The sequence below is a fragment of the Formica exsecta genome, unplaced genomic scaffold (genome assembly GCF_003651465.1).
Source record: "Formica exsecta isolate Colony F162 unplaced genomic scaffold, ASM365146v1 scaffold14, whole genome shotgun sequence".
NCBI lineage: Eukaryota > Metazoa > Arthropoda > Insecta > Hymenoptera > Formicidae > Formica > Formica exsecta.
In genome coordinates, this window is record NW_021848729.1 from 1 (window position 1) to 12,156 (window position 12,156).

A 12,156-nucleotide genomic window follows, 5' to 3' on the forward strand; every position below is an offset into this window, starting at 1 on the left:
TGCCGGTCGATATTCGAGAGTTCTAGTCATTGTAAAATATTTTTCCTGCAGTTCTGAACGTAATAAACAATTTTCTAAGGAGTTCTAGGCACTAGCAATGTTGTATTATTATTAAATAAATTTTTACTGCCCGAAAATGCATTTTAAAACAGATGAAAGTGAGATGCCGGTCGATATTCGAGAGTTCTAGTCATTGTAAAATATTTTTCGTGCAGTTTTTAACGTATTAAATAATTTTCTAAAGAGTTCTAAGCACTAGCGATGTTGTGTTATTTTTAAATAAATTTTTCCTGCCCGAAAATGCATTTTAGGACAGATGAAAGTGAGATGCCGGTCGATATTCATCTTACTTTCATCTGTCTTAAAATGCATTTTCGGGCAGTAAAAATTTATTTAAAAATAATTACAACATTGCTAGTGCCTAGAACTCTTTAGAAAATTGTTTATTGCGTTCAGAACTGCACGAAAAATATTTTACAATGACTAGAACTCTTGAATATCGACCGGCATCTCACTTTCATGTTTTAAAATGCATTTTCGGGCAGTAACAATTTATTTAAAAATAATACAACATTGCTAGTGCCTAGAACTCTTTAGAAAATCATTTAATACGTTAAAAACTGCACGAAAAATCTTTTACAATGACTAGAACTCTCGAATATCGACCGGCATCTCACTTTCATCTGTTTTAAAATGCATTTTCGGGCAGTAAAAATTTATTTAAAAATAATACAACATTGCTAGTGCCCTAGAACTCTTTAGAAAATCATTTAATACGTTAAAAACTGCACGAAAAATATTTTACAATGACTAGAACTCTCGAATATCGACCGGCATCTCACTGTCATCTGTCTTAAAATGCATTTTTGGGCAGTAAAAATTTATTTAAAAATAATACAACATTGCTAGTGCCTAGAACTCTTTAGAAAATTGTTTAATACGTTAAAAACTGCATGAAAAATATTTTACAATGACTAGAACTCTTGAATATCGACCGGCATCTCACTTTCATGTTTTAAAATGCATTTTCGGGCAGTAACAATTTATTTAAAAATAATACAACATTTCTAGTGCCTAGAACTCTTTAGAAAATTGTTCATTACGTTAAGTACTGCACGAAAAAAATTTTATATAAACCGAAACTCCGAAATTTTGTGCAGTATCTCACTTTGCGATGATAAATTTTTTTTATTATTGTTTTTTTCGCCTGAATTCTTGACAATTCATGCCCAGGATGTTGAACTTGTCGGAATATTGCTCCCTTACGCTGAAAGATTCGAAATTCGATGAGATGCTGTCAAGCCATACGAGAAGTTAGCATCTCATATTTTTAAAACGCGATTTTATGTGTAAATTAATTGAACTATTGTTAAAACTTATCAGAACTACTAGAACTATGCCGGATGCAAGTAAATTTGAAGACTATTTGTGAGATGCTAACAATTGAGATGCTAGGTTCACACCGGTATAATACCCAAATATGATTGTATTTGGTACTAAAAAATAGGGTGGTGAAATTCAACATCTTCGTCGGGGAAATGCTATCTTTATTGTAACAAATATGAATATACTTGCATTTTAGGAAGGTATTACTATTTCTTGTATTGTATTATATAAGTGGATAAATATGTAAATTGTAATCAGATATCTCTTGCATTTCATCGCTTAGCCAATTACGCCAATTTTGCTGACTTCGCTGACTACTCGCACGATGATTTTCTATTGAATAACTTACATATGACACGTCGTTGTAGACATATAAAAGCCGTATTTTTACACACACACACACACACACACACACACACACACACACACTACGCAATTTATTAAAACATTAAATCATGATTAAATACCATTATATGTTTATTAATCGAATGTTAATGATTGAAAAGTTCCAAAATAACAATTCAACTTCAATTTAATACCGCTGCGAATCAAGTTTATGATTAATTAAAATACATAAATATATTTACATTTTACGTACAACGTACATACGTACAATATATTTTTCAAACACATACAAGATTCGAACAATAAATTATGTGAAGTAAATGTATTATGTAAATGTATAAATAGTCGATATAGTACAATTTTTTTTATTTACTATATTGATATTTATTACTCTGTTTATTACGCTATTTTTTTATTACTTTGCACTCTTGATCGAAAAATGACGAGCAATTAATTATATTTAACTCAGCGATAAACTTATATCATGCAAGATATATTCATGTATTAAAAAAATAATTATAAGAATAAAATAGTGATTTGGAATTAACTTTTCCTGTTTTGATTTTTGCTTCTAACGATTAATTCGCACGAAGTATGTCCTTCGATCAGTAACAGTCAATATAATACTTTTATAAATCATTTATAGCAGAAGTAAATCAATTATACGTAATTGTTAATTGTAATAATCATAGAAGATAATTGCATCTAGCGATACTCCTAGTACTTGTCGCGAACGCCTTTCGAGTGATAATGTGACAACACATGGAATGTTTTGCGCCGCTACCTGTCGATGTTGCGTCCCCACTCCAGCCTGTTGTTTTAGACAATACAAAGTAATCATATATATAACGCGTAAACAGTGCGTTATATATCGCAGTATAAGTGCCATCCAATTGTCGCTGCTAAATATTAGACACACATATTATGTTATAAATATACAAGAGAGAATATATATATTTTTTCTTTAATATTACTTTACTCTTGAGAAATTATATGTCTAATATTTATTTAAAATTTATTATTTTATTTAAAAAAGTATTATTTATGTACAATAAATTAATATTTATTATTATTACTATTTCTCTTTGAAATTTTTACGTGACATATGGAGCATTTCGCGCCGCTATTTATTTTTACAATAAATTAATTTTTATTTTATGTTTAAAAACATATATGTAGAGTAAATTAATATTCATGATTATTATTTTGTTTTTCAAGTTTTTAAGAGGAGTAAAATTGCTTGAGTTTAATAACTAACTGTTTTTAGTGCTTAATTGAAATTTTAAAGATTAATTAAAAGACATAAAGGAGGAAATATTAAAAATATTAATAAAAATATAAAAAATTATTTAATTCGAAGACTCTTGCCTTTTTAAATATATTGAACAATACATTAACTGTTGTAATTTTAACTAATCTTTCGGAAAAATTAATGGGTTGGCACCATCTAATTATGCAACAAAATTATTATGTAACATAACACAATAAATTAAAAATACAATTTAATAATGTAAACGAATGTATCGTAGAAAGCATATGTATGTATTATAAAATTAACGAATGTAAAGAACGGTACACATTATTAATTTTTTGTATAAATTTTTGACTTTTAATTTTGAATAAAAATTTATGTTTATTATAATTATATTGTTTTACATACAGCCATTTTTGTAGATCTTAAGATCAAAGAATTTAAAATTTTTGCTTTAAACTTTAACAAGATTATTCAATGGATAATGACATGCGTTTTAATAATGTAGACATCATTATTTAATCTGATAGTATAATTGCGCGAAAGCAGCCAATGTATCCCGTTTTGTTTTCTATCTATTACCATTCATATTGCACGATCTTATCATGAAATGTGCTTGCGCATTTAAATTTTCTTGTGATCATTCATGTAGATCGCATTCATATCGATTAATATGTATGCGAGCCGTAATCTTCACAACTTCGGCATTGCCGTTAAGTAGGTGCGTAGGAGAGCACCGTTACAATGCGTAAAACGTAAAAGCATCGACGGCCGAGTACGATGGTTTATAAGGTCGCGACCTCGACTATATAAGAATTTATAACTATCTTTTACTACAGGCAAATATATAGAGAGCAATAAAATATTATAATAATTATATATTAACAAATCTAAGAGAAGAAGATTATCTAGAAGATTAATTAATTATCTCTTTTTAATGTTTAATATTTTCAAATTGCCTTGTATATTTTTCTAAAAAAAATGGCTATTCTAAATATTTTTGGGTTCTAAGGTTTTAATTAATATTATAAAATTTGAAAAAATTTCCATGTGAATCTATGAGTGAACGGACTTCTATGTTTTCACTTGGATTTGATGCAAGATCGAATATACAGTATCCGTTTCGTAAGAGTGCTAACTGTAGAAGTACTTTCGATACATTGCATGGGAATGTGACGGGCGCAAAGGGTCAACAGCGTTGAGTATGTCGACAATTTCGAGAGCCACTCGAGTTCTCACGTACCGATTCAACGAGATTTTACACCGCGGGAGATGTTATGTGAACCTCTCGAGATGGTTTCCCCATCTCGCCGAGAGTGTTACTTTAATAAGTTCCCTCCGAGAGATATCTCGCGTTTCGGAAAACAGATGACAATACATACGATGTTCATTCGAGACAATGCAAATTAAATTCTCGCTTTATTGTACATTTCCATTCCACAAAGTGGCTCATTCGTTACGTCTTGCCTTTCGCGAATACAGTTGAAATAGTACATAGATTTTCCAACTCCTTCACTCGAAAACTGCTGACGTTGTACGAGTTATACGTTTTGAAGAATGTTTAAGTCATGACGTCTACGCGCGCTGGTATTGTCGGCGCTGTCGCATATCAGTTGCATGCCGTTCGCGATGATTAATAATTTTTGAATGGGTACAAAGAGTCATGCCGCGTACCGAGAGGCCTTTGTGTGGCGCGGACCACTGCGATTCGCGTACATTTAACGCTCAAGACAAATGTTGCATGACAAAAGCACGGTTACTTCTATTACGTATTGCAGTCATAAATAATGCATGCTGCACGCGATACCGTGCAAATGTCCTTTAGTACGTGCACTTGCTACATTTGCTTTGTCAGTTCATTTTTACAATTTTACATTCCTTTAACTTCGACTTGTTTGTCATCTTTTTTCTCTATTAATCAATTATATAGCTCAATTATAATTCTCTTGTATGACTTTTCAACACATTTGAAAATGAGATATTTTACAAAATAAAATATTTTTATAATTAATTTTTAAATTAAAATTTTATCAAAACAAATGTTACTTAAAATTTTAATAAAAAAATAAAAAGTCTCTTGTTTTATGTTTGTACTACATAACATTGCAATCGATAGCATAAACAGAGATATTTTCCAAAATGAAATATTTTTATAATTAATTTTTAAATTAAAATTCTTTAAAACAAATAATACTTAAAATTTTAATAAAAAAATAAAATCTCTTGTTATATGTTTGTACTATATAACATTGCAATAGCATAAACACAGATATTTTACAAAATGAAATATTTTTACAATTGATTTCTGAATTAAAATTCTTTCAAAGCAACTGTTACTTAAAATTTTAATAAAGAAATTAAGTCTTTTATTATATGTTTGTACTATATAACATTGCAATAGCGTAAACACATGCAACTAATTTGTATAAAATACATTATGAATGCAAATAATTAGAAATGCTAACGATTTATAATAAGATATGTAACTAAGCACTTTAGAAATGCACGAGATAATCATGACAGATAATTTGCAAATATATATTTTTTATTGTTTGATTAAGATACTATCGATGTATCCATTCTCGATGGAGCGATTTTTCTTGTTTAAGATATCGCTGTACTTCGTACCGACAAGTCTCTATCGCGAAGGTCGCCGTAGTTTTTCACGCGATTAACATGCGTAACGTGGTTGTGTGTAAACGCGTGCAGCAAATGTAAGGTTTGCATATACGAATACGAGCGGTTGCTTTATCGCATGACGGGCTCGTGCACAAACCCTTCCTTTTCTTATCTGCGATATTATCTTATAAATTAAAAAAAAATAATTGAACTTCCGTGAATGCGTTTTCTGGTTGTACACTCGAGACACTAAAGATTATATGTAATCGTTTACTAATTTTTTGCAAAATATTTCATTTTTAAAAGAAAAGAAAAATATATAAGAACAATTGAAGGCAAGCAAAAATGTTGCGAAAGATAAATTAGGATTTCACTTTATAAATAACAACCATAAAATGAGAATGTTTTGTTATTTCAAAATTTCTCATAATTCAGGATAAGAGAAGAAATTTACGCTGACAGTTATTTTTCTATTTATTTCAGAATGGCGAAAGAATCTTTATAGGAGCACCGGGCAGTTGGTACTGGCAAGGTAAGAATCTTTGATCAATTTTTATTTGTATAATAACGTCTGTATATATGTATATCTTAAGACGTATGTGAATACTGGCCAAGAATCTTTCTTTTAACATCGATGTATATTTGTATTATTTTTTTCTTTTTTCAATAAAAATTATCTTATCTACGACGTGGTGCGACTGAACGAGAACGGAGGAGCGGATGTTGATTAGCGATTAGAGAGCGTGCGATTAATAGGTTTGATTAATAATTCAGTGGGGAATTTCCTTTAACAAATTACAGGTCAGATATATTCAATCGCCACCGCCATGACAATGTAAATTAAAAAAAAAAAATAATTGAACTTCCGTGAATGCGTTTTCCGGTTGTACACTCGAGACACTAAAGATTATATGTAATCGTTTGCTATTTTTTTGCAAAATATTTCATTTTTAAAAGAAAAGAAAAATATATAAGAACAATTGAAGGCAAGCAAAAATGTTGCGAGAGATAAATTAAGATTTCACTTTATAAATAACAACCATAAAATAAGAATGTTTTGTTATTTCAAAATTTCTCATAATTCAGGATAAGAGAAGAAATTTACGCTGACAGTTATTTTTCTATTTATTTCAGAATGGCGAAAGAATCTTTATAGGAGCACCGGGCAGTTGGTACTGGCAAGGTAAGAATCTTTGATCAATTTTTATTTGTATAATAACGTCTGTATATATGTATATCTTAAGACGTATGTGAATACTGGCCAAGAATCTTTCTTTTAACATCGATGTATATTTGTATTATTTTTTTCTTTTTTCAATAAAAATTATCTTATCTACGACGTGGTGCGACTGAACGAGAACGGAGGAGCGGATGTTGATTAGCGATTAGAGAGCGTGCGATTAATAGGTTTGATTAATAATTCAGTGGGGAATTTCCTTTAACAAATTACAGGTCAGATATATTCAATCGCCACCGCCATGACAATGAAGTTTGTAGCGACGATGTTAGTCACCGAAGCCGAAGCATCAGGTATCGCGTACATTTGCAGGTCCCCCGTAACTAAAATACTATCTTCACCTTCTTGCCCCCACACCCCTGCCCCAAAAATAATAAGCCTACTATTCTCTCGTATTGACGATTTCCTACAAATTAACCACGTGTTTTGTTTGTCGGCTTTTACCGTGAATGCGGAAACTGAAGTGAAAGCCGACGATATTAATTCCCGGTTATAGCAGGAAAGCGTCCTTGGAGACAGAAACGAAATAACACGAGAGAATATTTTCCACCCTCTTTACACTTGCTTGGCAGTAACTCTAATCATTTGTCATTATGCTTAATATGACGCTTGTTATTAATCATGTAATTAAAATCGATGAATAATCACGTTGAAATAATCAGCCGGTTGAAATTTGAAAATAATAAAAAAAATTCCGCTAGCTACCCAATCATTCCCTATTTGTGATTGGGATAATTCAATTTCTCTCTCTTTCTCTGTGTATCTCTTACTATACAAATATTAAAAACTAATTTCTATGCTTTGTTTTTCTGACGAATAAAACTCGGTTGTAATTCCGACAATTAAAATGCGATGCATCCAAACTTTTTTTTTTTTTTTAAATTACTGCCAAATAAGTGGTGGGTGATTTCTAACAGGTGCGGGCCCGCTTCTTACAGCTTCAGCAAGCTGCAGATGCAGCAAGAGCCGCAGTAAAATACGGATATCCAACTAGAAAGCTATAATACCTTTTAATCGGTTGGAGAGTTTGCGCCAACGTTGCTACATAGTGGCAACTGCTTGACATTAATAGCGAAAACAAATGCTAGATTAATGATAGAAAAGCTTGTCATCCCCATAGCATATGTTGTTTTCACAAAACCTTTCACGCAAAATTAAGTATGTATACGTACATATGGTTTCTAAATTAATGATGCGGAGAAAAAAAAATAATGTCTTTTAATCGACTTGTATTTATAGTTTTCTGTTAATTACATTATTCTTCGCACGACGGATTTCGAATCCTTTAATTATGTGATTGTATTTTAATATGGTATAAGATTTTGTGAAAGGATTCGTGCGAGTTATTTCCTGACTGCAGCAAAGAACGAGAACCTTTAAAGGATTTTCGACTATGGCCGCGGTCATGAATACGCCTGCATTCCCATCAAGAAATTTTTGGGATATTTCTCTTATTAATACCATATGGGATCATTTTATAGGACAAGCGTTTTCGCAGCCTTTGAACAGTCGATCGAGAATAATGTTCACTAAAGAGGGTCCCGCGAAAGAGGATGACAGTTACATGGGTTATTCCGTCGCGACAGGGGATTTCATTGGGAATGGCGATAGCGGTACAGCGGTCGGAGTTCCGCGTGGTTCCGATCTCCTGGGCAAGGTGTGTAATAAGATATAAAAATGTAATGATAGAAAAATAATAGAATTGTAAGAATCTTATTTGAATTTTATTTTAATCTTAATTTGAACGATATATTTTAAGGACAATTCAATCAGATGTGCAAGAATGCAAATATTTGCAAAATATAATTTAACATAATTTTTAAATAATAACATAATTCAATTCCCTTTAAAAAGTTAAGAAATGCAAAATATATGCTAATCGATATAATTTTCACAATTCTAAAATTCTAAATTTTAAATTTGCGTTGCAAAAATTAAATGGATAAATATTTAATTTTGCAACAAAGGTAAAATTTAAATGACAGTAATATGTGTGCCTGTGTGTGAGTGTCATTGCGAATGTAGGCTGAGGCAAAATAAATGATCGTAGGTGATACTTTTCACATCAAACATGACGAATCCTCGGAATCTCACTGGCGAACAAATGGGCGCTTATTTCGGTTACGCCGTGGCATCCGGCGATATAGACGGAGATGGGTTGGACGACCTGATAGTCGGTGCACCCATGTACACAGTTCCGGATAATCCGGAAATGACCATCGAGACCGGAAGAATCTACGTTATCTACCAGGGCGACGGCGCGGAGAAGTTCCGCAGATTCGATATAAGGTAGCGAAACTTCACAAGTACTTTAAGAAGGAAAAGCAATTGTATATTACGTTTAACATAGAATGTGTACGGGGAAAAGATTTCCATAAAGCGGCAGAGATTCTTGTACATTTCCGTTACTCCCAAGTTCATTAACGACTCTGACCCAAAGGATTAAATGAGCTCTGCATCGCACGCAAGTTCGTTGAACCGCGACGATAAAGTTTATCGTTATCCAGAGACGGCGAAAGCAACCGCGGACGTTTCGGCTTGTCACTGGCTTCTCTGGGGGACATCGACCGTGACGGTTACGGTGACTTCGTCGTTGGCGCGCCCTATGCTGGTCCCAATGGCCGCGGTGCCGTTTACATTTATCACGGCTCACGGACCGGAGTATTAGAGAAGTATTCCCAGGTGATCCATGCGGAGGATCTAGATAATCCGGTGCAGACCTTTGGATTTTCGGTGGCCGGTGCGCTCGATCTCGATGGCAATATTTATCCAGATTTGGTGGTCGGTGCATACGAGTCGGGAGCAGCAATGTTCTTTAGGTTCTTATCAATTTTTTCTTCATTTAAATCTGATGTTGAAAATGTCTTTATGATGACATTGAGTTTTGAGTAAACTTGACGTTCTTCAGGTCACGACCGGTGATCAAGATGGACTCCTACGTGTCCTTCGACTCTGAATCCAAGTTGATCTCTTTGGACAACAGAAATTGCACGCTTTCTGATGATACTAGAGTCACATGTCTTCCGCTTAGGGCTTGCTTTAAGTATTCAGGAGAGGGTGTTCTTATGAGGCACAATTTCAACATACAATACGTACTCGATGTGAAGAAAACGAAGAATCCGAGGCTGTTCTTCCTGGAATTGGAGGGCAGGAACACGATGAATCATACGATCACGGTCGAACGCGATCGGCAGTTCTGTCGCACAGTTCAGGTAAATATTCGTTTGATTTTAATATACGATATAATATCTCTTTGTAAGAAAGAAAAAGAGATTCGCAACTTTTGCATCGTTCTTAAAGGTCTACGTGACTCCCAATATCCGCGACAAGCTAACATCGTTGGATGCCGAAATGCGTATGAGTCTGGAAGAAGAACGGATTGCAGACAATCGCCGTCGTGATCCAAGAATGCCGCTGAGACCAGTCCTTGGCGCGACAACTTACAACTCAGCGTGAGATCTAATGTCGGTAGATACTTACTAGGCTCTGGCAAGAGGCTGGAACTCGAAGTTATGGTGCAGAATGCGGGCGAGGACGCCTTCGAGGCAACGTACAATTTGCAGCTACCGGCCGGCATCGATTATATCAAGATAGAACGTATCGAGACCCTAGAGATTCCCGTTCACTGTTCTGCGCCCAAGCAATCAAATAACAATACTCTTCGCTGTGATATCGGAAATCCACTGCCGCAGAATAAACTGGTGAAATTCAAGGTGCTACTTCAGCCTGTGACGTCACACGGGATGAAACCCATCTATGAGTTCGATATGCAAGTCAACACTACGAATCCCAAAAACCACATCACCGCCCATGACAACAGTCAGTATTTATCTCTGCCGATCTGGATAGAGACGGACTTGCGTGTCGACGGCGAAAGCAAACCTAAGGATCTCTATTACAATCCCGATAATTACACTGCCGTGAATATCACGACGGAGCTCGAATTTGGGCCAGCGGTGACACATAATTATACGATTCGCAATCAAGGCCCATCAGATATCATCGAGGCCGAAGCATTCCTTGTGTGGCCCGCGCAGACTTTATCTGGGAAAGAACTAATGTACTTGTTGGAACAACCAGTGACTGCGGGACCGATCGCTTGCGAACCTGCTAATGCAAATTATCTCAGTTTAAAGGTACGTATAAGACGGAAATAAACCAAAATTATTTTTTTTACGTTATATGAATTATATCATATAAATTATAGAAATTATGATTATTGCTATTAGTATGTGTTTGCTTTACTATAAGCTATCTAATTATATAAAAAAAATATATATGTATATAATACTTTTATAGCATATATATAATAGAATTAAATATATGCATAAAAATTTATATCTCAAAAAACTATAATTAAGATAATTATGATTAATTATAGTTTTGTTTTATAATTTAATCAATTTTTGAATGTATGTGTGACATGACGATGTAAATCATAATAATGTATCGCAGCTGGATCAACGCAAAAAAGTGCATTTAAATTATCCTGACTATTCCGGCGTGATCCTGGACGAATCGCAATCAGGCAGAACGATCAACGTCCAAAGAGGCTTCGAGGTAGACCGCAACAAAGCGAACCAGAAAGAAGAAACCGAGATCAATAGCGGCGATAGTTCGAATATCCAAAAATCGCGACATTCTTCCTCTTCATCTTCTTCCTCTTCTTCGTCGAACGTAGTCACCGAGACTAGGAGGATCCAACTGAACCCAACGGGAGAGAAACCCGACGTTCTCACTACGACATATACACAGAATTCTTCCGGAACTAGCGCGATTGGTACCGGTGATTTGTCTAGCGATCGTGGAGTTGTTTTCCACACAGAATCCGGTGGAAGTTCCACAACTTTGGGCGGGGGATTCCGAGAATCTGAAAAGGAATCTTTCAGTTCTCGGAGATTACCCGATCTTGAAGAGCCTTACGAGACTCGCATGAATCATTCCGTTAGAGTAGAAAGTCGTTGGGATGAAAATGATAACATACAAAGCGGACGTACGATCTCACCTTCGGGAAGATTTGATTCGGTTTTAACTGAGAGTGAGAGGCGATATCAGGAGCTACTAAAACAGCAGGAGGAAATTCGCTTGCGTCAGGAAGAGGAAACTCGTCAGAGGAAACTGCAGGAGGAAACACGCCTGGTGCAACGTCAGCGGGAAGAGCAGGAACGTATCATTGCTTTGCAACGTCGTCGAGAAGAGGAGGAGCGGCATCGGCAGGAGGAAGAACGTCGAGAAGAAGAGGAACGACGTCGATACGAAGACGAACGGCGAGAAGAAGAAGAACGACAAAGACAGGAAGAAGGACGACGTCTGCAGG

General features: G+C 34.5%; 1 protein-coding gene across 1 annotated transcript in view; it reads left to right on the forward strand.

Annotated features, from left to right (window-relative positions):
- Positions 1 to 6,085: 6,085 nt before the first annotated feature.
- The window catches only part of LOC115246184 (integrin alpha-PS2-like), a gene marked incomplete at its 5' end in the record, with an annotated part of 14,202 nt that continues 8,131 nt past the window's right edge, over positions 6,086 to 12,156 (forward strand). The window contains 9 exon segments of the mRNA XM_029824842.1: positions 6,086 to 6,134; positions 7,055 to 7,132; positions 8,321 to 8,496; positions 8,890 to 9,128; positions 9,347 to 9,658; positions 9,748 to 10,051; positions 10,140 to 10,278; positions 10,281 to 10,975; positions 11,295 to 12,156. The exon segment at positions 11,295 to 12,156 is cut by the window's right edge and continues 1 nt beyond it. Of these exon segments, the coding sequence (XP_029680702.1) occupies positions 6,086 to 6,134; positions 7,055 to 7,132; positions 8,321 to 8,496; positions 8,890 to 9,128; positions 9,347 to 9,658; positions 9,748 to 10,051; positions 10,140 to 10,278; positions 10,281 to 10,975; positions 11,295 to 12,156 (2,854 nt within the window).